Source organism: Chlorocebus sabaeus, chromosome 6, assembly GCF_047675955.1.
Source record: "Chlorocebus sabaeus isolate Y175 chromosome 6, mChlSab1.0.hap1, whole genome shotgun sequence".
NCBI classification, from domain to species: Eukaryota; Metazoa; Chordata; class Mammalia; order Primates; family Cercopithecidae; genus Chlorocebus; species Chlorocebus sabaeus.
The window spans coordinates 45,898,820-45,922,028 of NC_132909.1; the positions used below are offsets into that span (position 1 = coordinate 45,898,820).

At 53.0% G+C, this 23,209-nt stretch overlaps 1 protein-coding gene across 6 annotated transcripts in view; it reads right to left on the reverse strand.

The window, feature by feature from the left end:
* Positions 1 to 23,209, reverse strand: part of MYO9B (myosin IXB) — a 136,908-nt gene that overhangs the window by 91,829 nt on the left and 21,870 nt on the right. For all 6 annotated transcript variants that reach the window (XM_007995676.3, XM_073016825.1, XM_073016822.1 and 3 more), the window contains exon 2: positions 18,818 to 19,715. In XM_007995676.3, coding sequence (XP_007993867.3) covers positions 18,818 to 19,657 — 840 coding nt within the window. In that variant the 5' untranslated portion in view covers positions 19,658 to 19,715. The remainder of the gene's footprint in view (positions 1 to 18,817; positions 19,716 to 23,209) is intronic.

A 23,209-nucleotide genomic window follows, 5' to 3' on the forward strand; every position in this document is an offset into this window, starting at 1 on the left:
CTTCAGTCCAGGAGTTCAAGACCAGCATGGACAACATGGCAAAACCTCATCTCTACTAAAACTACAAAAATTAGCTGGGTGTGGTGGTGCACGCTTGTAGTCCCAGCTACTTGGGAGGCTAAGGTGGGAGGATCGCTTGAGTATGGGAGGTGGAGGCTGCAGTGAGTTGAGATCACACCATTGTACTCCATTCTGGGTGATAGAGCCAGACTCTGTCTTGAAAAACAACAAGAAACCCCAGACCGGATGTGAGGGCTCATGCCTGTAAATCCCAGGGTTCCGTAATCCTCCTGCTTCAGCCTCCTGGGTTATCGGGGACTACAGGCATGTGCCACCATGCTAGGACTAAGCTGCCCTATATCGGCTGTATCTCTCTCTCCAGAATATATACTCCAAGAGCAGCCGCCACAAACCCACTCCAGCCAACTTCTTCAGCACTCACCATGAGGACTGTTACCAATGAGCATAAAAGGAGATATATATATATTTAGATATCTATCTTTTTTTTTTTTTTTTTTTTCTGAGACGGAGTCTCGCTCTGTCCCCCAGGCTGGAGTGCAGTGGCACTATTTCTGCTCACTGGAAGCTCCGCCTCCCAGGTTCATGCCATTCTCCTGCCTCAGCCTCCCGAGTAGCTGGGACTACAGGCATCCGCCACCACGCCCGGCTAATTTTTTGTATATTTTAGTAGAGATAGGGTTTCACTGTGTTACCCAGGATGGTCTCGATCTCCTGACCTCGTGATCCGCCCGCCTCGGCCTCCCAGAGTGCTGAGATTACAGGCATGAGCCACCGTGCCTGGCTTTTTTTTTTCTGAGACAGAGTCTCGTTCTGTTGCCCAGGCTGGAACGCAACGGCGCGATCATGGTTCACTAACTATAACTCTGCCTCCCAGGCTCAAACGATCCTCCTGCCTCAGCCTCCTGAGTAGCTGGGTCTACAGGCACATGCCACCGTGCCTGGTTAATATTTTTATTTTTTGTAGAGATGTGGTCTCACTATTTTGCCCAGGGTGGTTTCAAACTCCTGGCCTCAAGCAATCTTCCCGCCTTGGCTTCCCAAAGCACTGGGATTATAGACGTGAGTCTTACTGACTGGCCCTTCATTCTTTTTCATGGTTAAATAATCTCCTTTGAATCCACTCTGCTCTGAAAAGGGGCAGTAGCAGTGGCTGCCCAGCCTGTCTTGGGTGCTCGCTCCAAAGCTGAACAGTACATTGTGTGGCATCCTCCTTGGGTCTGGGGAAGCCACGGCAGGCACTGCCCTGTGCCCAGAGGGATCATGTGATACAAAGTCCTTTGATGCTCCTGACAGTTGGGCATTAGCCGCTCCTCATCACCTCCATCTTGGTTGACACATCCTGCTTTGACATATCATGGGCCTGCAATCCTCCCACCTTAGCCTCCTGAGTAGCTGGGACTACAGGCATGCACCAGCATGCCTGGCTAATTTTTGTATTTTTTTGTAGCGATAGGGTTTCGCCACGTTGTCCAGGATGACCTCAAACTCCCGAGCTCAAGTGATCCTCCTGCCTCGGCCTCCCAAAGTGCTGGGATTATAGGTGTGAGCCACTGGGCGTCTCTGCTTTTCTTTATGTGACAGTTCCAGAGTAAGGATGGGCACGCACTCAGGCACAGGAGGACTGCCCAGGCTGCCCTCCTTGGCCTCCCTGCCGCCTCGGTGTCCTGTGACTCCATCTCAGCAATCGCTTATTCCTGGCTCTTCCTCAGCCGACACCAGAAGCCGGCTGTAAGAAACACGGGGTCGCTGAACAGAGCCTGCTCAGAACCTCAGGGTATAGGGCAGTGGAAGCCACACCCCATGCTTGCCCGCCACCCTGGATCTGTGCTCTGAATCTCCCAGTGTTGCTGTGTGCTGGCACTGAAGGGACATGGAGGCCTTGGGGTGGGACTTAAAAGGATGAGGGTGGCAAGAGTATTCCAGATTGAGGGCGCAGCACATGCAAAGGCCCTGGGGCACGAGAGATCAGGAGGCAGAACAGAGAGGTCAAGTGACTTGCTGCAGGTCACACAGCATGCAGGCGGCCAAGCCTGCACTCAAACCCCCACATCTGGCTTCCTGGCCATTCCCCTGAACTCCTGGAGCTGGTAAATTCTGGTTTGTAGGGGAGAGGTGAGAGGTGCCGAGAACTGGTTCAGGCACTTTGGCAGGACTGGAGATGTCCCCTCAGGCCAGCCTGCACTGAGGGCCTCTCCGGGGGCTGCCTGCCCTTGTCATCTTCTCCTCCTCCTTGGAGGACAATCTTATTAACAATTACACCGTCCACAAACAGCTCCATGCAGGTGGTGGCTTCATTAAAAAAAAATCGAATTAAAAAAACAGGCTGGGCATGGTGGCTCATGCCTGTGATCCCAGCACTCTGGGAGGCCAAGGCGGGCGGATCACTTGAGGCCAGGAGTTTAAGACCAGCCTGGTCAACATGGCAAAACCATGTCTCTACCAAAAAATACAAAAATCAGGTGGGCGTGATGGTGCATGCCTGTAGTCCCAGCTATTCGGGAGGCTGAGGCAGGAGAATCACTTGAACCCGGGAGGCAGAGGTTGCAGTGAACCTAGATTGCAACGCTATACTCCAGCCTGGGCGACGGAGTGAGACTCTGTCTCAAAAAAAAAACAACAACAACAACAACAACAACAACAACAAAAATTAAAATAAATAAATTCATTTAAAAAAAATTTAAAAATATAGAGATGGGCTCTCGCTATGTTGTCATGCTGGTCTCGAACTCCTAGACTCAAGCAATCCTCCTGCCTCAGCCTGCCAAAGTGCTGGGATTACAGGCGTGAGCCACGGCGCCCAGCCTCCATCCAGGTGATGGCTTCTGAATTACCACTGCTCCCTGCAGATTCTGTCCACAGCGCCAGACCAGATTTTCAAAAACACTCTCTAAAGGCCTCTAAACTTAAGCAGGTCTCTCTGCCTCAGCACTACTGACATTTGCGCCGGGTCATTCTTTAAAGAGGGGCCGTCCTGTGCGCTGTGGGGCATTTAGCAGCATCTTGGCCTCTACCCACCAGGAGCCAGTAGCATCTCTCCCTCCCCAGCTATGATAAGCAAAAATGTCTCCAGGAGTTGCCAAATATCACCTGATGGCAGAATCAGCCCTGGGCGAGAACCTCAGTTCACATACCTCACATACCCGCTAACTACAATCCCGTATGTGTCTATTTATTTATTTATTTATTTATTTATTTATTTATTTTGAGGCAGAGTCTCGCTCTGTCACCCAGGCTGGAGTGCAGTGGCGCAATCTTGGCTCACTGCAACTTCCGACTCCCAGGTTCAAGCCATTCTCCTGCCTCAGCTTCCTCAGTAGCTGGAATTACAGGTGCCTGTCACCACGCTTGGCTAATTTTTGTATTTTTAGTAGAGATGGAGTTTCACCATGTTGGCCAGGCTGGTCTCGAGCTCCTGACCTCAAGTGATCAGCCTGCCTCGGCCTCTAAAAGTGCTGGGATTACAGGCGTGAGCCACTGCACCGGGCCGAGAATACTGTAATAACACTGACAAAGGCACAGGTGGCCGTAATTCACTCTTCCTTAAAGAAGTGATGATACCATCCGGGATTTACGGAGAACCCCCTCTAGGCAAGGTGTTGGGTGCTGGTGTTTGATCACTGCTAAGTCATCCCTTTCTCTCCTTTACCCAGGAGGAACCACGTGTCGGGGTCACAGGGCCAGTCAGTAGCTGGGCAGAAGATGCCAAGCGGCCTCTGGGCACTTTCGGGAATGGGGGTCTTGAGGGGGCTGGTTTTAGGAGCTGGTTCTGGCTTGCTGTGGCCAAGTCACACAGAAGGAAACCGTAGGTGGCAACTGCACTGTGACATTGGGGACTGAGCTGCCCAGGGCGAGGCCTGCAGAAATCGGATCTATCCTGGATAATCACTAGGAAACAAATCGGCGGCCAGGCCCTGTGGCTGATTGATGCCTGCCCACACTCCCGCCCCAAACATTGAGGCACACATGGTGGAAAGACAGATGGGTCCCCCGTCTCCATAACCCCGGAACAGTAAAACCCCCAGAACATTCAGGGAAGGCGGGGCTGCGGCAGGGGTGTCCCAGACCTTACGCTTTAGCTTTTAATCAACTTTCTCCAAATTCCAAGGAAACCTTTTTATGGCGCTTAAAATATACCCCGTAATTTTACTCTTCTCTTAGATGCAGCATTCCCCAAAATATAACTTCCCCTTTTGTCTAAAATAACCTTAGATCATTCTAAACATCAGGGCTGTGATGTTTTATGTGGCAGGGCACAGAAAGGAGGCTGAGGGAGTACCTGGGGATTTGAGGGTGGGGTGCCCCTTCCACCTGGGGGTCAATGCAGCCTCCACCCTCCCTGGTGGTGCCAGGGGTCTCAGCACTCAGCTGTAGGGCACCCCCACCCTCTCCATACCCACCAAAGACACCTTTGGCTCTGATGTGCCCCACTTTTCAGCTTGGAGAGGCCTCTCTGAGGTCTGTAGCCCTCCCTCCGTTCCCTCTTTCCCACCCAGGCTGCCCCTCACAGCTCCCGCTGCTCTCTGTGCTCTGTGGGGGGAACACCCAGGCCTGCTGGTTTGTCTCCAGAGCTGGGGAAAAGGCACCGGGGCGGGGAATGCTGCCGGGTCACACTGACCATTGCCTTGTTCCCGGCTGCCCGACTCCGGTTCGCCTGTCCTTGTGCCGCAATTCACTCTCCCTTAAAGAGGTGGCCCTCTGGCTTAATCATCCCCCAACTGCAAGCTCCAGTACACCCTCTGGTTTCTAATCACACTTCTGACACCCCAGATGCCAGCTTCCTCCTGGGGGGTTTGTGGCCTTGGGCATGCACCTCTGCTCAGGCCGTGTCAGCTACAGTGAGGAAGGGGGCTGGTGTGAGAGACCAGGAGGATGACAGGGTCCTGCTTGGTGACTCTGGGCCCATGGGTTCCATGATCCTCTTCCCACCGTGTCCCTGGCAGGCTGTGCACCCTGCAGGCAGGATGAATGCGATCTCAGAGCCCAGGAGGCAGCTGGAAACCCTCCGAGAGATGGGGCCTGCTGGTGTTCAGCCTGTGAGGAGGTTCAAGGCAAGGAGGGAACCCTGCACAGCCCCTGCCAGCCTCAGTCAGGTCCCAAATGCATGGGCTGTACAATCAACCCCCGCTGCCTGTGGGGCAGAGAGACGGAGTGAGTTAGCTCTGCCGAACCCTGTAGGACATCTCTATCTGTGTCCTCCTTTCCTGACTCCCCAAATTGCTTTATGACTCTCTGTGGGGAAGTGGACGCTTATGAATACATATGTATGTCTATGGCACAGATACAAATGCAGAGATTCCAGTTGGTGATCTGGGCTGTCTGGATCTAGGATGGGAAGCTGGTTTCATTACATCTGGGAAGGGGGAGCTGAGCAGAAGATACCTGGGGGCCGGGTGCGGTGGCTCACACCTGTAATCCCAGCACTTTGTGGGGGCTGAGGCGGGTGGATCACTTGAGGTCAGGAGTTTGAGACCAGCCAGGCCAACACGGTGAAACCCTGTCTCTACTAAAAATACAAAAATTAGCCAGGCATGGTGGTGGGTTCCTGTAATATCAACTACTCAGGAGGCTGAGGCAGGAGAATTGCTTGAATCCAGGAGGCGGAGGTTGCAGCGAGCCAAGATTACACCACTGAACTCCAGCCTGGGCAACCAAGCAAGACTCCATCTCAAAAAAAAAAAAAGACATCTGTGAAATGTTCACCTTTATGGGGTTCTGGAACATTCTACAAAGTGGTGGATGTACTAGGGGTGGACCAAGGAGAAAAAATTCCTATAAAGGGCCAGGTAGTAAATATTTTCAGCTTTGTGGGCCATGCAGTGTCTTGGGTGCAATGACTTGGCTCTGCACTCATGGTGCCAAAGATGCCAGGGATGATATGTAAATGCATGGACGTGGTTATGCACCAATAAAACTTTATTTGTAGAGATAGGCACTGGCAGATTTAACTCGTGGGCTGTAGTTTGCCAATCCTTGGTAGATACCAAAAGAAATGAAACCTTGATGGCGTGGTGGCACGTGGCTGTAGTCCCAGCTAATTGGGAGGCTGAGGCAGGAGGCTCACTTGAGCCTAGGAGGTTGAGGCTGCAGTGAACTATGACTGCACCACTGTACCTCAGTTTGGGTGACAGGGCCAGACCCTGTCCCTAAAAAATTTTTTTTCAAAGTTAAAAAAGATGAAAAGACACTAAAAAGACTAAGTGTCATATTAGAGGAAAAAAAAAAAAAAGCAGAAAAGCAGCTGGGGGAACGAAAAGTGGTAACGAAACATGTCATGGTTCTGCCAAAGTGGGGAATCTCTGGCCGCTGATCCTGTTTCCTGGCAGTGGTTCTTGACTTGTTTCCTGCTGGGGAGATGCTTAAAGGAGGGAGACCTGAGCCACAGCCAGCACCTGGCACAGGTTTCAAGAAGTCACCCCAGTAGGACAGGGAGGACCACAGAATCCAGGGTGCACAAACCAGCACTCGCCTGGATCAGAAAACCGGCAAACCTCTTTGATTACATTCCTTTGCAAAAAACCCCAGCAGGGAGCATGTCACTCTCAGTGCAGGCCAAGTCCTAAAATCAGGGACTGCGGTTTTTGGCATGGGGAGCAAGTCTTAAAAACAACATTGTAAGACGTCACTCAGTCCACCTGGAAGAGCAAGCTCTTGGAAAGCCAGCTCCTCACACACCTAGGGCCGCTTCATCATGGGTGTCACGAGGACATGCCTGACCGTGGGTGGGCAGTGACCGGCTCCAGGTGGGCAGGGGGTGAGAGACGAGGAGGCACACCAGTCACCCCCGCCACCAGGGATGAGGGAGAACGCCGGACTGAAACTGCTTCCCGCCACCCCCAACAGCCACTCCACAATGGCGCCGAATATGGTCGGGTTGATGTGTAACTCCAATGGCACGATGTTACTAAGAAAAAAAGAATCTAAAAATATTTAGGCAGAGAACATCTGTTACAATGAAATCTATCTTGTCATCCAGTTGACCTAAAACAGCAGTTCTCAACTGGGGTGGTTCTGCTCCTCAGGGAACACCTGTCAACATCTGGACACGTTTCTGGTTGTCGGGACTAGGGGCGGGGGTGCTATGGGCATCTAGTGGGCAGGGACCAGGATGCTGCTCAGTCCCCCACAATGCACAGGACGGCCTGGCCATAACAGAATGATCCAGCCCACATATCAACAGGGCAGGGGTTGGGAACTTGGGTTGGACCAGGAAGTCTGGCCTCTGTCCCTGAGGGTTTCTGATTGTGAGGTCTGAAACTGACCCCATAGGATGGCTTATTCTGCTTTCTCGTTGCCTGTGGGGTTTGCCCTGCCCCATCTCCTGCCTGCCCTGCATTCGGACCCCAGCTCCTATTTCCTCCTCTGGGCTGCTCTGCAGACCCAGGGCCCCCCAAAACTGCTTCCCTCCACCTTTGTGCAAACATCCCGGGGAGGCCACACAGGAGAGGCAGCCAGAGACTGATTCTATCCTTGCTTCCTGTGGTGCCCGGGGTGCCCGCCTCACCCCCCTCAGGGACCTTCGGTAGCTCGTGGTCAGGGCCACGTTGTACCTCCTCCTTCTGTCCTTGTACCACCCTGCCTCCCACACATGCCTGCCTGTGTGGATGGGTGACCCGGATGTTTGCGTGGATAACCATTCCACTGCTCAGCCTTTTGGATGGCCTGGGCTAGCCTGAGTCTTGACCGCTGGTGGGGCGAGGGTGGAGACTCCTGAGAGCCCTAATTCTGCCTCCTCTTTCCCCACCACACCAGTGCACCCACCCGAGAGGAGGACGGGCACCCAGTGACCCTGGCCCTGCTCCCCCAACCCGGCCCTGGACACACGGGCCTTCCAATCTCCCTTTGAAGTGCACCAGGCTGCTGCCCCGGACCCTCCTGAGTCCAAGCTCCCTGCCCACCCTGCTGCTCCCACCTTCCTTCTCCCTCAGCCCAGAGAAGTGACTCAGGGATGCTCAGCCTCAAATACCTCTGCATTCACGTAACACAGACACAACCCAAGCCACTGGGGGCTCCTGGACCCTTCGACAGACAGACGGGCGCTGATTGCAGGTATTGCTCTTCCTCAAATAAACGCTGGCTTCCCTTTGCTGCTCGTGACATGGGTGACTTCTGCCTTCTGAGGCCTTGGCCCCGTCCTGACCCTGAGCCTCCTCCGGTCTGTGGCCCATGCCCTGAATCTCATCCCTGAAATGTCCCCCCATGAGGAGGGGAGCCACACGCCCCCTCTCAACACTTACTTCTGCCAAACTCACCTCCCCGCATGGCTAACAGCCAAGGGTTGGGTGAGTGCCTGGCTGGGAGGTGCCCCAGCTTGCTGTCTGCCCCCAACCCCTCTCTGACTGGGTCATGCAACAGGATGGCCTCTGAGGCCTGATGAGTGCTGGGGCTGTGGGGTTCTTTGTGTGGCTGGTGCACAGCCCTGGATGCCCCATCAGCTGCTTGAACGAAGCACTCCAAACCAAATTCACCAGGACTGGCCTCCAGGCGGTGCCCCTGCAGCCATTTCTGACCCCCTCTCCTCCTCCCCTGGGACCTGTCTGTCCTCAGCTGTCAGCCTCAGATCTGGCACATCCCTGAGGCTGGGGTTGCTCCCAGGACTCCCTCTCTGTTGCACTTGCAAACGCTCCTGCCTGAGTCCAGGGTCCCTGTCAGCCAGCCCGTCTGCCATGCTCCCTGCAGCCAGCCTCCCTCTGGCCACTGACTTCTCAACAGGCTGGAAAGGACATGCAGATGGACGTCCCTGTTGTGCCTGGGCACACCTGCCCCTGCCTCGGTTCCTCCCACCCCTGCTCCTGGTCCCATCTGGTGTCCCTCAGTGGCTCCAGCCATCAGCACGCCCAGAGCAGCCTGCTGGACGGGACTGCTCTCCTCCTTCCCAGGGCTCATGACAGTCTCCAGGAGATCCTCTGTGTGAGTGACAATCCTCCCACTCCCCAACATTGTTCTTGTAGGGGGCACCGACGGGGGAGGTTGGCCTGGATGGGGCAGGGGTCCAGGAAAATCCCAACCACATACCAGCCATACAAAGAAATGAAGTGCTGATACAACTGGTGGGCAGAGAAACAAACCATAGTCCATCATCCATTCAGGCCGTGGAATATGATGCAGTCATGAAAAGGAAGGAAGCACTGATCCATGCTATGATGTGGATGAATCTCAAGAACATGATGCCAAGTGAGAGAAGCCAGACACAAAAGGCCACAGAGTGTGAGAGATTCCATTGATCTGAAATGTCCACAACAGGCAGATCCATAGAGACGGGAAGCAGATTAGTGGTTGCCAGGGCCTGGGAGAGGGAAGTGGGGAGTGACTGCTGATGGGGATGGGGTCTCCTTTTGGGGGGATGGAAATATTCTGGAACTGGATAGAGGCAACGGTTGCATACTACTACGAGTGTACTAAATGCCACTGAATTGCACACTTTTGCCTGAGGCCAGGAGTTCAAGACCAGCCTTGCTGACATAACAAAATCCAGTCTCTACAAAAAAATAAAAAAAATTAGCCAGGTGTGGTGGCACGCACCTGTAGTCCCAGCTGCTTGAGAGGCTGAGGTGGGAGGATCACTTGAGGCCAGGAATTTGAGGCTGCAGATGTAAGTTAATTTACAGGTTTATAAACTGCAGATATAATTTATACATTTATAAAATGCAGATACAATTTAATCTATATATTTATAAACTGCAGGTATAAATGTATCTATTTATAAATAGTAAACAGGTAAATTATATCTCGATAAGTTCTTAAACAGAAACCTCAACTTCAGAGGCATGAGAGTTGGCATACGCCTGGTTCCAGAACTTTCTATTTCTGCTACCCTTGCTGAGTGGTTTGTGTACCTCAGTTTCCTCACGTCAGGTGGAAGGGGTCAGTCTGTCCACGTCAGGATGTGGCGAGGATGTATGAGACGATGCCCCCAACGCTGGGTGGAGGCTGGCATCCATCTGTGTCTCGCCCGACAGACTCAGGGGGAAAGGACGTGGCCCAGGCAGGTGTCCTTGAGGGTGGAGGTCGAGGTGGATAATGACACTGCGGTCTGGGTGACCTGCCCCAGTGCTGACTGTGGGTGGGGGAACAGAGCTAGTGGCCTGGCTGATGGCAGAGGGGCTGGGGAGTCGGGGGGAACATGAGGTTTGTGGGGCCCCTAAGGAGGAGTTCAGGACCTGGTCCAGGTGGATGCGAGTCCTAGGTTCCTTTGCTCCAAGAGGGGGGTCTAGGGCAGTGGCTAGTTCAGGACCCTTCCTCAGTCCCTCACTGGAATGTCCTGGGATTGGCACGACTTCGGGTGAGCTCGGCTCCACCAGCTGGGCGCGTCCCTCTGTGCCCCGCAGCCCATTACCGTCACCGTGTCCCACTGTGGGCCAGGCCACAGGGGCTCCATGGAGTCTGGGGACCCTTGGGACAACAGTCTGACAAGCAAGGATCCTTATTTTATTTCCGCTTTCAGAATGAAAACCCCATGCACGCTGCCAGCTGCACTTGCTACAGTTCAGGACGGATGAAGGGAACCCCAGTCTTTGGCCCCTTGGACTCAGCCTGCTCTCAGAAGGGCACCGAGGCGAGTGCCTGGTGGATCTGAGGCTGTGGGCGAAGGGAGAGGAGCGTGTTCTGGGTGTGCTTTGCGGCGAGCCCCCATGGCCGATACCATGGGGCTCTATCCGCAGCCCCTGGGCTGTCGAGGGGCGCCTGCACTGGGAGGCTAGAGGCCACATGGAGGATGGGGAGACCCATGGCTTCTGCAGCCCCCAGACTTGGTGAAAGGTGATGGCAACAGTTAACTGCAGTGGCAGACAGATCAGCTGATTGGAACCGGCTTTCCACAGTGCTCCCTTCCTGTTTTTTGGTCAGCATTGCACAGCAAGGCTGCAACCCTCGTTGGGGGTGGGGGTGGGGGTGGGGAGGTGCGCCCAAACCTCAAAACAGCTCAACTTCTCCTTTTGGGGAGCTGAGAAAAAAATCCCCAATCGATACTGCGAGTTGTGCTGATCTCCAGCTTTCTGCAGCCTGGGCAAGAGAGGGGAGAGCAGAGAGGCAGCCTGAACTGGGGGCCGGGGCTCAGGCCGGGTTGAAACCCCGGGTTAGGCTGTGGCTGTCTGCAGTGTGGCCTGGGGAATCCACCTGTAGTGGGTTGACTTGTGGCTTCCCAAAAAGACATGTCTAAGTCCTGACCCCTAGAACCTGTGACTGTGGCCTTATTTGGAAACAGGGTCTTTGCACACGTCATGGAGATAAGCGTTTTGAGATAAGGTGATCCCATAAGAGAAAGGCAAGGGAGATTGGACACATACAGGGGAGAAGACCAGGTGACGACGAAGGGAGAGGGCAGAGCAATGCGGCCACAAGCCCAGGAGCTCCAAGGACGACTGAAGCCACCAGAACCCAGGAGAAAGGCCTGGGACAGATTCTCCCTCAGAGCCTCCAGAGGGACCCAGCCCTGCCCACACCTTATTTCCGACTTCCGGCCTCCAGAACTGCGAGAGAATCAACCCCTGCTGTTTGAGGTCTTCCAGCCCGTAAAATGTATAGACACCTCAGGAAACTGGCACATCCACGTGTCTCTCTGGGACTCGGTTTCCTCATCTTTAAAATGGGCAGAGCTGTCATGAGGGCTTAGAGATGATGGAGAAAAATCAAGAAGCATAAATCCTGATACCCAGTGGGCCTGAGGCACGATTTAGCTGATTATTCCTCTTATTAGAAAATGATTCTTGGGGCTGGGAGCAGTGGCTCAAGCCTGTAATCCCAGCACTTTGGGAGGCCGAAACGAGTGGATCACGAGGTCAGGAGATCGAGACCATCCTGGCCAACACGGTGAAACCCCGTCTCTACTAAAAAATATAAAAAACTAGCCGGGCGAGGTGGCTGCACCTGTAGTCCCAGCTACTCGGGAGGCTGAGGCAGGAGAATGGCGTGAACCCGGGAGGCGGAGCTTGTAGTGAGCTGAGATCCGGCCACTGCACTCCAGCCTGGGCCACAGAGCGAGACTCCATCTCAAAAAAAAAAAAAAAAAAAAGAAAGAAAATGATTCTTGGGGCCAGGCATGGTGGCTCACGCCTGTAATCCCAACACTTTGGGAGGCCAAGGAGGGCGGATTACTTGAGGTCAGGAGTTTGAGATCAGTCTTGGCCACCATGGTGAAACCCGTCTCTACTAAAAATGCAAAAATTAGCCAGGCATGGTGGTGGGCGCCTGTAGTCCCAGCTACTCGGAAGGCTGAGGCAGGAGAATCACTTAAATCCAGGAGGCGGAGGTTCCAGTGAGCTGAGATTGTGCCACTGCACTAGGGGATAGAGCAAGACTCTATCTCAAAAAAAGAAAAAAAGAAAATGACTCTTAAGTTAGCACAGAACAGATGGAACTCATGGATAATTTCTGAAAGCTCAGTGGCTGCAATGAACAGTGATTGGGTCTTATGGGAAGAACTCAAAAGACAGCGGTTCTATTCCCAGGGGACATCAGCAGTGCCTGGAAGCTATTTTGTTAATACCTCTCTAATCAATGAAATGTCTGGGGACACTTCTGGTTGTCACACCTGCAGGGTGGGGAGTGCTCCTGGCATCTGGTGGGTGGAGGCCAGGGATGCTGTTCAATGTCCTTCAATGCACAGGACGACTCCCTCCCCAGAGAACGATCCGGCCCTGAATGTCAACAGAGCCGAGGTTGAGAAATCTAGCTCTCCGTGAAGACAATCATATCCTTTTGCAAACAGTCGCCCCAGGAAGCACGTTTATTGCCATGACGTGGATTTGGCTCAAGCCTGTTTTGGAAGCCAGCGTGGGCACCACCCTCGAGCAGCTTAGAACCGCTGGAGAAAACCGGCCTCGCCAGCCCCCACTGCTGAGGCCCCAAGCAGGGCGGCCTGGCAGGACCAGGGGTCTGACTCACGGAGGGTGACTAATGGCTGTCGAAGGCATACTGGAGACTGTGCAGGCGTGGAGGCTGGAGGGAGTTTTGCTGGCATCCAGGGAGGAATTACCGGTACCCAAGACGATTGCGGATCTGGGGCAGATCTCGAAGACCCAGGCACAAGATGTCACCAAGTGGGACTTGTCAGGGGCCAGGTGGGACCTGAAGCTGGCCAGGTGGGACTCTAGGACTCTACGGGGGATGCTGTGGGCTGACATGTGCTCCCTGTCCTCAAAATTATATTCACAGCCTCACCCCCGGAAACTGTATGTGACCTTATTTGGAAATAGGGTCTTTGCAGATGCAATTAGGTAGGATGAGGTCATGCCGGAGTAGGATGGGCCCTACATCCCATGAGTGGTGTCCTTGTTGTAAGAAAGCCACGTGAAGACACGGACACACAGGAAGAACACCCCTGACGGCAGAGACTGATGTGATGTGGCCACAGGCCAGGGCACATCTGCAGCCACCAGAGAAGCTGGAAGAGGCCTGAAGCATCCACGTCCAGAGCCGGGAGGGAGCGTGGCCCTGTGGACACCTTGATTTCAGACTCTTGGCCTCCAGGACCATGAGAGCCTTCATCCCTGTTGTTGGAGACTCCTTTGCCCCTAACACTTTGTTACCTAAGCAACAGGAAACTCATCCACGCCCTGGAGGGTCCCAGGGAGATGGAGCTGAGGAGGCAGTAACGTGGAGGGGAGGACATGGACCCTGAACTGAGACCCAGGTGGCAATCCTGCCTCCTGGCCATTCCACATTGAAACCTTGGGGCTGGGTGTGTCATTTCTGTGGGGCTCAGGTGTTCACCCACCTGCCTGGTCCCATTTGGCAAAATGTCTGACATGGTAAACGTTGGATCTACCCTCTCGTTCATTCACCTACTAAATTTTTGCTGTTTATATTTTTGAGACGGGTCTTACTCTGTCACCCAGGCTGGAGTGCAGTGGTGTGATCATAGCTCACTGTAGTCTTAAACTCCCGGGCTCAAGCAATCCTCCCACTTAAACCTCCTGAGTAGCTGGGACCATAATTTTTTATTTTTATTTTTAATTTTGAGATGGAGTTTTGCTCTTGTTGCCCAGGCTGGAGTACAATGGTGCGATCTTGGCTCGCTGCAACCTCCGCCTCTCATGTTCAAGCCATTCTCCTGCCTCAGCCTCCTGAGTAGCTGGGATTATAGGTGCCTGCCACCACATCCGGCTAATTTTTGTATTTTTAGTAGAGACGGGGTTTTACCATGTTCGCCAGGGTGATCTCGAACTCTTGACTTCAGGTGATCCACCTGCCTCGGCCTCCCAAAGTGCTGGGATTACAGGCATGAGCCACTGCACCCAGCCTAGTTTTTAAAATTTTTGGTAGAGATGGGGTCTTGCAATGTTACCCAGGCTGGTCTGGAACTCCTAGGCTCAGGCAATCCTCCTGACTCAGCCTTCTGACTCTGGGATTACAGGTGTGGGCCACACATGCTGAATTTTCAAGGTCACTGTTTTATCTCTGGTGTGGATGCCAGGCACTGATGTTTTGGCCTGGAGAGCCATCGAGCCCCCTGGCCACCAGGTAGGAGGACACTGGGGCCACTGACAGTTTCACTGTGGCTGAGTCTCAGAGCTGGGATGACACCAGGGTGGCCTCGGGACCCCAGAGCTGGGTTGCATCCACGTCTGCTCAGAACCTCTACAGTTCCTGCGTCACCCAGAGTTCTACCTGGGAAGAATTCTGTGTTGACTTTGGCCACCACATAGCCCAGTGTCTGTATCACAGTCTGCCACACAGCAAATGCTCACACAGCGATGAATGGGTGGTCTGGGTTTATAATGTAATGCATACAAGACAAACCATATTAAAAATCACTGAGGTGGGAGGATCACTGGAAGCCGGGAGTTCGAGACCAGCCTGGGCAATGTAATAAGACTCTGTCTCTACAAAAAATTTAAAAATTATCCGGGCATGGTGGTGCACACCCGGAATCCCAGCTACCTGGGTGGCTCGGGTGCGAGGATCGCTGGAGCCCAGAAGTTCCAGGCTGTGGTGAGTGACGATTGTGCCACTGTACTCCAGCCTAGGTAATGGAGAGAGACCCGGAAAAGAAAGGAAAGAAAAGGAAAGGAAAGGAAAGGGAAAAGGAAAGGATAAGAAAAGAACAGAACAGAACAGAAAGAAAATGGACATTCTATGGTGACATTGCTCAGCGGTTTTATTGAAAGCTGATGTGAACAATGACAATGAATCTCTGCGTTACTTGTACAGGAGAAAACAGAAATAGGCTACATATGTCGGACGAGGGCTAAGTTGTATGACCCCAATTAATGTCTTGCTGATGACCTCAGAGAGGAAGAGGAACTGAAATGTATTCCGTAGGCACTGCTTAGATGTGATTTCAGTGAAATCTGCATGGCAGCCCTCAGCTTGTGGGGACTAACAAGAGGCCAGAGGTCAAGGCTCCAGGGAGGGTGGGGTCTGACCCTGCCCCCAACTCCCTCTCTCCACTGAGGGGGTTCTCAGGATCCTATGTATGAAGAAACTGACATATTCATATAATGGGCTACAATTCAGCAAAAGAAATGAGCTCTCAAGCCACAAAAAGACATGGAGGAATCTCCCCTCCCCCTTTTTTGGAGGGGGACAGGGTCTCACTCTGCCACCTAGGCTGGAGTGTAGTGGCCCGACGTTGGCTCACTGCAGCCTCAACCTTCCGGGCTCAGGCGATTCTCCTGCCTCAGACTCCCAAGTAGGTGGGACCATAGGCACACAGCACCATACCTGGCTAATTTTTGTATATATATTTATTTTTTTGTAGAGACGGGGTCTTGTTATTTGCCTAGGCTGATCTGGAACTCCTGGGCTCAAATGATCCTCCTGCCTCGGCCTCCCAATGCACTGGGATTACGTAAGCCACCACGCCGGACCAACATGGAGGAACCTCAAACGCACCTTGTGAAGTGGAAGCAGCCAGTCTGAAAAGCCTGTACACTGGTACTCCAACTACAGACAGCCGGGAAAAAACAGAACTATGGAGGCAGTCAGAAGAGCTGTGGCTGCCAAAGATTACAGAGGGATGAACAGGAGGAGCATGGAGGAATTTTAGGGCAGTGACACTATTCTGTGACACTCCAACGGCTGATACATTCATTATACTTTTGTCCAAACTCAAAGAACTTGCAACACCAAGAACCCTAATGGAAACTATGGCCGTTAGTCAATAACAGTATCAACGTGGATTTGAATCAGTTGCAACCGACACATCACGCTCAAGCAAAATATAAATAACGCGAGAACCTGGGGGTGGGAGGGGTACATGGGAACTCTCTGCACTATCTGCTCGGTATTTCTATAAACCAAAAACTGCTGTAAAACAACTAAAGTCTGTTTTTTCATTTTTTTTTTTTTAGAAAGTGGGGCTGGGTTCGGTGGCTCACGCCTATAATCCCAGCATGTTAGGAGGCCAAGGTGGGAGGATCACTGGCATCCAGGAGTTCGAGACCAGCCTGGGCAATATAGTGAGATCCCCCATCTCCACAAAAAATAAAAAATAAAAATGAAAAAAAGGCAGACCTCACACCCAGAGGTGCAGACCCCTGAGGCCACACGCTGCCCCTGGCCCTCACCAGGTGACGATGGTTGTGGTGTTCTGAAACATGTGGATGTACCTCGTCCTAAAACCCTTGGAATGATGGGTGCTGTGTGGTCACTTCTGCAGCCCTGTGGCCACAAGACTCACCCACAGCGGCACACAGAGGGCTCCCGTGGGGTCTGGCTGATCAGGGCAATGAACAGCGGGCAGAGGGCATGAGGCATGAGAGCCTAGGTGGGTCCCTTCTCTGCTGCCTCTACAGTGAAACCAGGTGGCCCCTTCCCCTTGCCCACTCTGTGACAATGCCTCGCCATCCCCTTAACCCCCAGGCCTGCCGTACGCCTTGCTGGCTTCCTTCCACCCTGCCGGTGCCCCTAGAAATGCCCCATTATGAAGCACTCCTCAAACTGGTTTGAATGCGCCAGCCTTTTCTTTCAGGCACCTTGAGAAGGAATGGCCATGATCTGGAAGCCAAATGTGTATTAACTGTGACTTTTTTTTGTTTTTTTTTTTGAGACAGAGTTTCACTCTGTCACCCAGGCTGGAGTGCAGTGAAGCAATCTTGGCTAACTGCAACCTCCACCTACCGGGTTCAAGTGATTCTCCTGCCTCAGCCTCCCGAGTAGCTGGGATTACAGGCACGCACCACTATGCCCGGCTAATTTTTATATTTTTAGTAGAAACAAGGTTTCGGCCGGGCGCGGTGGCTCACGCCTGTAATCCCAGCACTTTGGGAGGCCGAGGCGGGCGGATCACAAGGTCAGGAGATCGAGACCATGGTGAAACCCTGTCTCTACTAAAAATAGAAAAAATTAGCTGGGCGCAGTGGCGGGCGCCTGTAGTCCCAGCTACTCGGGAGGCTGAGGCAGGAGAATGGCATGAACCCGGGAGGCGGAGCTTGCAGTGAGCCGAGATTGCGCCACTGCACTCCAGCCTGGGCGACAGAGCGAGACTCCATCTCAAAAAAAAAAAAAAAAAAAAAAAAAGAAACAAGGTTTCATCATGTTGGCCAGGCTGGTCTCGAAGTCCTGACCTCAGGTGATCCACCTGCCTTGGCCTCCCAAAGTGCTGGGATTACAGACATGAGCCACCACACCCAGTGACTTTTTATTTTCTGTATTTTTGATGCTCTGACATCTGGGGCCTGGCTGACCCCAGAGAGACGGCCCTTCCCAATTCCTAGATTGGTTCTAGCCAATTCCTAGAGATGGTTTGGGACTTGCCTTCCATATGCAAACCAACTAGTCCAGAGCCTACACCCCAGCCACCTCCTCTGTAGGGCTCTCACACTCCAGCCCACTATCCCCTGCTCTCATCACCGCAGGCCCTGGCACCTAACAACAAGGGGCAGCTCTTATGCCCCAGAGCCCATTGAAATAATTCAAACAAGCCAATCCTAAGCCAGCTTACTCTGCCTAGCATATTCCGATGCATGAAAATCACAATAAAGGTTCCTACCTCTCTCCGCACCCTTTTTCCCTCTCTCCCTCAGCCTCCTGAGGCGTCCCAGTGCTTCCCCCTGTGGCCTTCCATGGCATTGCACCCTCTTTAGGGAACTGTGAGTAACAAACTCTCTTTCCAAGAGCAGTTGCATCCTGACCAGTTGGCCTCGCAGTACCTGAATAATAACAACCATCAGAAAACCTCCACTTTTTCTCTCTTTAGAGGCAGGGTCTCTTTCTGTTGCCCAGGCTAGAGTGCAGTGGTGCGATCATAGCTCCAACTCGTGGGCTCAATTGATCCTCCTGCCTTAGCCTCTCTAATAGTTGGGACAACAAATGTGTGCCACCGCACTTGACTAATCTTTGTTTTTGTTTTGTTCTGTTTTTGTAGAGAGGTGGCCTTGCTATGTTGCCGAGGCTGATGTTGAACTCCTGGGCTCAAGCAATCCTCTTGCCTTAGGCTCCCAAAAACCACTGGGATTATAGACATGAGCCACCACACCTGGCCTGAGATTTCTTTCTTTCTTTTCTTTTCTTTTTTGAGACGGAGTCTCTCTGTCATTCAGGCTGGAATGCAGTGGCATGATCATAGCTCACTGTAGCCTCAAACTCCTGGGCTCAAGTGATCCTCCTGCCTCAGCCTCCTGAGCAGTTGGGACTAGAGGTGAGCACTACTATGCCTGCTTGGCTAATCATTTTTTTTGTAGAGAGAAGGTCTTGCTACGTTGCCCAGACTGATCTTGAACTCCTGGGCTCAAGCAATCCTCCCACCTCAGCCTCCCAAAATATTGGGATTACAGACGTGAGCCACCGCGCTTGGCTCAAAATCCACATTTTCCAAACAAAGGCCCCCTCCCACAGACCAACCAGCTTCCCTGCTCACCTCCAGCACGGGGCCAGCACCCAGGATGGTCCTCTCGACGCCGCTGGCATAGCCCTTCTGGCTGAGGGCGGTGAGGCAGTGGATGAGGAAGTTGGTGCTCTGGGTCTTGCCAGAGCCGCTCTCGCCCGAAATCACGATGCACTGGTTCACGCGCTTCCTGAGCATGGTGTAGTAGGCCACGTCGGCCAGCGCGAAGACGTGTGGCTCCAGCTTGCCCAGCTGCTGGTTCTCATACATCTTCACGTACTTGGGGTTGTAGATGGGCAGGAACTTAAAGGGGTTGATAGCCACCAGGATGCTCCCCGCATATGTGTAGATCTTTTGTTGCAGGAAGCGGTGCTTGAGGTTCTTCAGGAGGTTGCCCTCGGTCAGCTCAGGGAGGTTACACAGGTCATCAAAGTCCGCCTGCTGCCGTGGCAGGAGGCCACGCTCCACTAGGCGTCGGGTGGCCGTGGCCTGCGCCACCAGCTGCATGTGCACGTACTTGATGGTCCCGTCTGCATTGCGCTCCTGCAGCAGGAAGTAGTAGCCATCCTCCTGCGGGTGCTCGTCCTGCGCCCGCCGGGGCCACAGCAGCACCCGGTGCACAGGCGAGTCGTTGGCGTCCAGCACCCATTCCTCGCCGCCCGACTCTTTGACTTCCACCAGCACGTAGCATTTGGTGCCGTCCAGCCGCAGGCTGGCGATGGCGTCCTTGATGACGTCCGAGGTGGTGCTGTCCTTGGTGGCGGTCACGCGGCACGAGGCCTGGCTCTCCGTGGTGGACAGCTGGGGGTAGATGTGCAGGTGGTAGGCCGCCTGCTCCCGGCGGCCCGAGCTGCCTGCCTCTTTCACACTCATCCTGCCGGCCGCCTGGCTTCAGCATGCCTCCCAGGCTTGGGGCGCGCGTGTCCTGGAGCTGGAAGGGAGGTCAGAGCCAGGCACAGTCAGAGAGGTGGGGGGAAGTGTAAGGGGCATGTGGAGTCCCACTTCTGGGCAGATAGCACCTGACCGCATGCTGGAGTTCCCCACCCGACTAGGCTCACCCAAAAAGCCAGAGGCAACCAGTCACGGCATCCCGTGAGGGTCTGTCTGTCCTTCAACATGACCTCAGGCTCATGCAGTGGCTCATGCTTATAATCCCAAAACTTTGGGAGGCCAAGGTGGGAGGATTGCTTGAGGCCAGGAGTTTGAGACTAGCCTGGGCAACATAGCAAGACCCCATCTCTACAAAAAATAAAGACATGGTGGTGCTCAACTGTGGTCCCAGCTCCTCGGGAGGCTGAGGTGGGAGGATCACTTGAACCCAGGAGATCGAGGCTGCAGTGAGCCGTGATTATACCAGCCATCCTCCAGCCTGGGTGACAGACAGAGACTCTGTCACTTAAAAAAAAAAAATTTTGATAGTGGCTTTTACAAGTGACATCATCAGACAACCCCCAAGACCTGACCCTTCCCCCTGAGTTTGCTCCATCCCAGCCCCCGTCCCACCCCATCCAGAGGCAGCCTTTCAACTTTGAAGCCCAACAGCCATGACCCTCTTTCTGCTATGCCCTTCCCAGCCCACATCCTTCCTGACCTCATCTCTGAATAAACCTCCCCAGCAGCTCCCCAAGCAGGTGAAGACTCAGCCTCACAAGCCTTGGCCACACACCAGTAACAGTGAGAGGCACGTGGGGATGAGCAAGACTAAACCAGTCCCGAAATTTGGGATCCCCAAAACTCCAGGGTCCTCGAAACCCAACCTAGGAAGACAAAGTCTGGGAGAGCCACAAAAAACGCACTCAGGCGAATGGCTTAGAGGGCGGTTGCTTCTGAAGCCACAACTCCAGTCTACTGGGGAGAAGAACATCAGGCAGGCCCAGGCAGGGGGCATCCTGCAGGAATATGGTCGGTGCTCCCAAGATTGCCAAGGTTACGGGCAACAAGGAAAGACTGAGGAGCCAGCTGTCCAAGACCACAGGAGACTTGCAATGCGATAGGACTCCCCAGAAAGGATCCTCCGCCAGAGAGAGGGCTTGAATAGAAGAGCTAGTGACATCAGAAGCACACCAGGGGGGTGGTAAGTAGCAGTCTGCCAATACCAATTTCTTTTCTTTTCCTTTTTTTGTTTTTGAGACAAGAGTCTCGCTCTGTCACCTAGGCTGGAGTGCAGTGGTGCAGTCTCGGCTCACTGCAACCTCTGCTGCCTGGGTTCAAGCAATTCTCCTGCCTCAGCTTCCTGAGTAGCTGGGACTATAGACATGTGCCACCACACCCGGCTACTTTTTTTATTTTTTAAGTACAGACGGGGTTTTGCCATGTTGGCCAGGCTGATCTCAAACTCCTGACCTCAGGTGATCTGCCCACCTCGACCTCCCAAAGTGCTGGGATTAGAGGGGTGAGCCGCCACGCCCGTTCTACAAGTGCAGGTTTCTTATATACATATATTGTGTAGTGATGAAGTCTGGGCTTTTCTTTTCTTTCTTTTTTTTTTTTTTTGAGATGGAGTTTCGCTGTTTGTTGCCCAGGCTCCAGTGCAGTGGCATGATGTCGGCTCACTGTAACCTCCGCCTCTGGGGTTCAAGCGATTCTCCTGTCTCAGCCTCCCAAGTAGCTGGGATTATAGGCACCCGCCACCAAGCCCAGCTAATTTTTTTTATATTTTTAGCAGAGACAGGGTTCCACCATGTTGGCCAGGCTGGTCTCGAACTCCTGACCTCAGGTGATCCGCCCTCCTCGGCCTCCCAAAGTGCTGAGATTACAGACGTGAGCCACTGTGCCCGACCTTTTTTTTTTTTTTCCTTAATAGAGACAGCCTCATTATGTTGGCCAGGTGGCCTTGAACTCCTAAGCTCAAACGATTCTCCTGCCTTGGCCTCCCAAAGTGCGAGGGTTATAGGAGGGAGTCAGTGCGCCAGGCTAATCTGGGCTTTTGGGATACGCATTGCTTGAATAGTGAACATAATACCCAAAGGGAAATTTTTTCACCCTCACCCGCCTCCCCCCATCACCTTCTGCAGTCCCCAATGTCTATTCCACTCTGTTATATCCACATATATAGACTGTTTAGCTCCCCAAAATTCACCCTCTTCAATTTTTTTTTTTTTTTTTTGAGATGGAGTCTCACTCTGTCGCTGTGCTGGAGTGCAGTGACACAATCTCGGCTCACTGCAACCTCCGTCTCCCGGGTTCAAGTGCTTCTCCTGCCTCGGCCTCCCGAGTAGCTGGGACTACAGGCGCCCACCACCATGCCCGGCTAATTTTTGTATTTTTAGTAGAGATGGGGTTTCACCATGTTGGCCAGGATGGTCTCAATCTCTTGACTTTGTGATCCATCCACCTCCACCTCCCAAAGTGCTGGGATTACAGGTGTGAGCCACCGCACCTGGCCACCCACCTTTTTTTTTTTTTTTTAAGAGACAGGGTCGCCCAGTTTATTCTTTTTTTTTTTTTTTTTTTTGTCAGGGTCTTGCTCTACTGCCCAGGCTGGGGTGCACTGGCATGATCATGGCTCACTGCAGACTTAATCTCCCTGGGCTCATGTGATCCTCTCACCTCTGCCTCTTAAGTAGCTGGGACTATAGGTACATACCACCATGCATGCCTGGCTAACGTTTCTGTATTTTCTGTAGAGATGGGGGTCTTACTATGTTGCCCAGGTTGGTGTCAAACTCCTGGGCTCAAACGATCCACGTGCCTAGGCCCCCTAGAGTGCTGAGATTATAGGCATGAGTGACTGTACCCAGACAAGTTTATTCCTAAAAAATGCATTTGCTTCTGAAGGTTGCAAGAAAAAGAAATGCTGGTGCCAGCCCACCTGGGGGCTTGGAACAAGAGCCATAAATGCAGCATGAGTCAACCAAGAATGGCTGAGGGTGTGAAGATGGGGCCCAAAGACAGGCAGGAGAGGCTGGTACACAAACAGATGTGAGTGCAGAGGTGAATCCAGCGCAATGGTTAAAAGACACACAGTAGGAGTGACTATTCTAAAGAACAAGAGAAGACATTAGGGGAGTGGGAATATCTAAGAGGGGTTCTGAGGCCAGGCGCGGTCGCTCGCACTTGTAATCCCAGCACTTTGGGAGGCCAAGGTGGGTGGATTGCTTGAAGTCAGGAGTTCAAGACCAGCCTGGCCAACATGGTGAAATCCTGTCTCTACTAAAAATACAAAAATTAGCCAGGCGCAGTGGCAGGTGCCTGTAATCCCAGCTACTTGGGAGGCTGAGGCAGGAGAATTGCTTGAACCTGGGAGGTGGAGGTTGCAGCGAGTTGTAATCGTGCCACTGTATTCTGGCCTGGGTGACAGAGTAAGACTCCATCTTGAAAAAAAAAAAAGAGGGGTTCTGAAGGATGAAGAGGAGTTCGTTCATGAGGTGAGCAACAGAGTCAAGGATAGTATGATAGGCCCACCACCTGTTTTTATAAATAAAG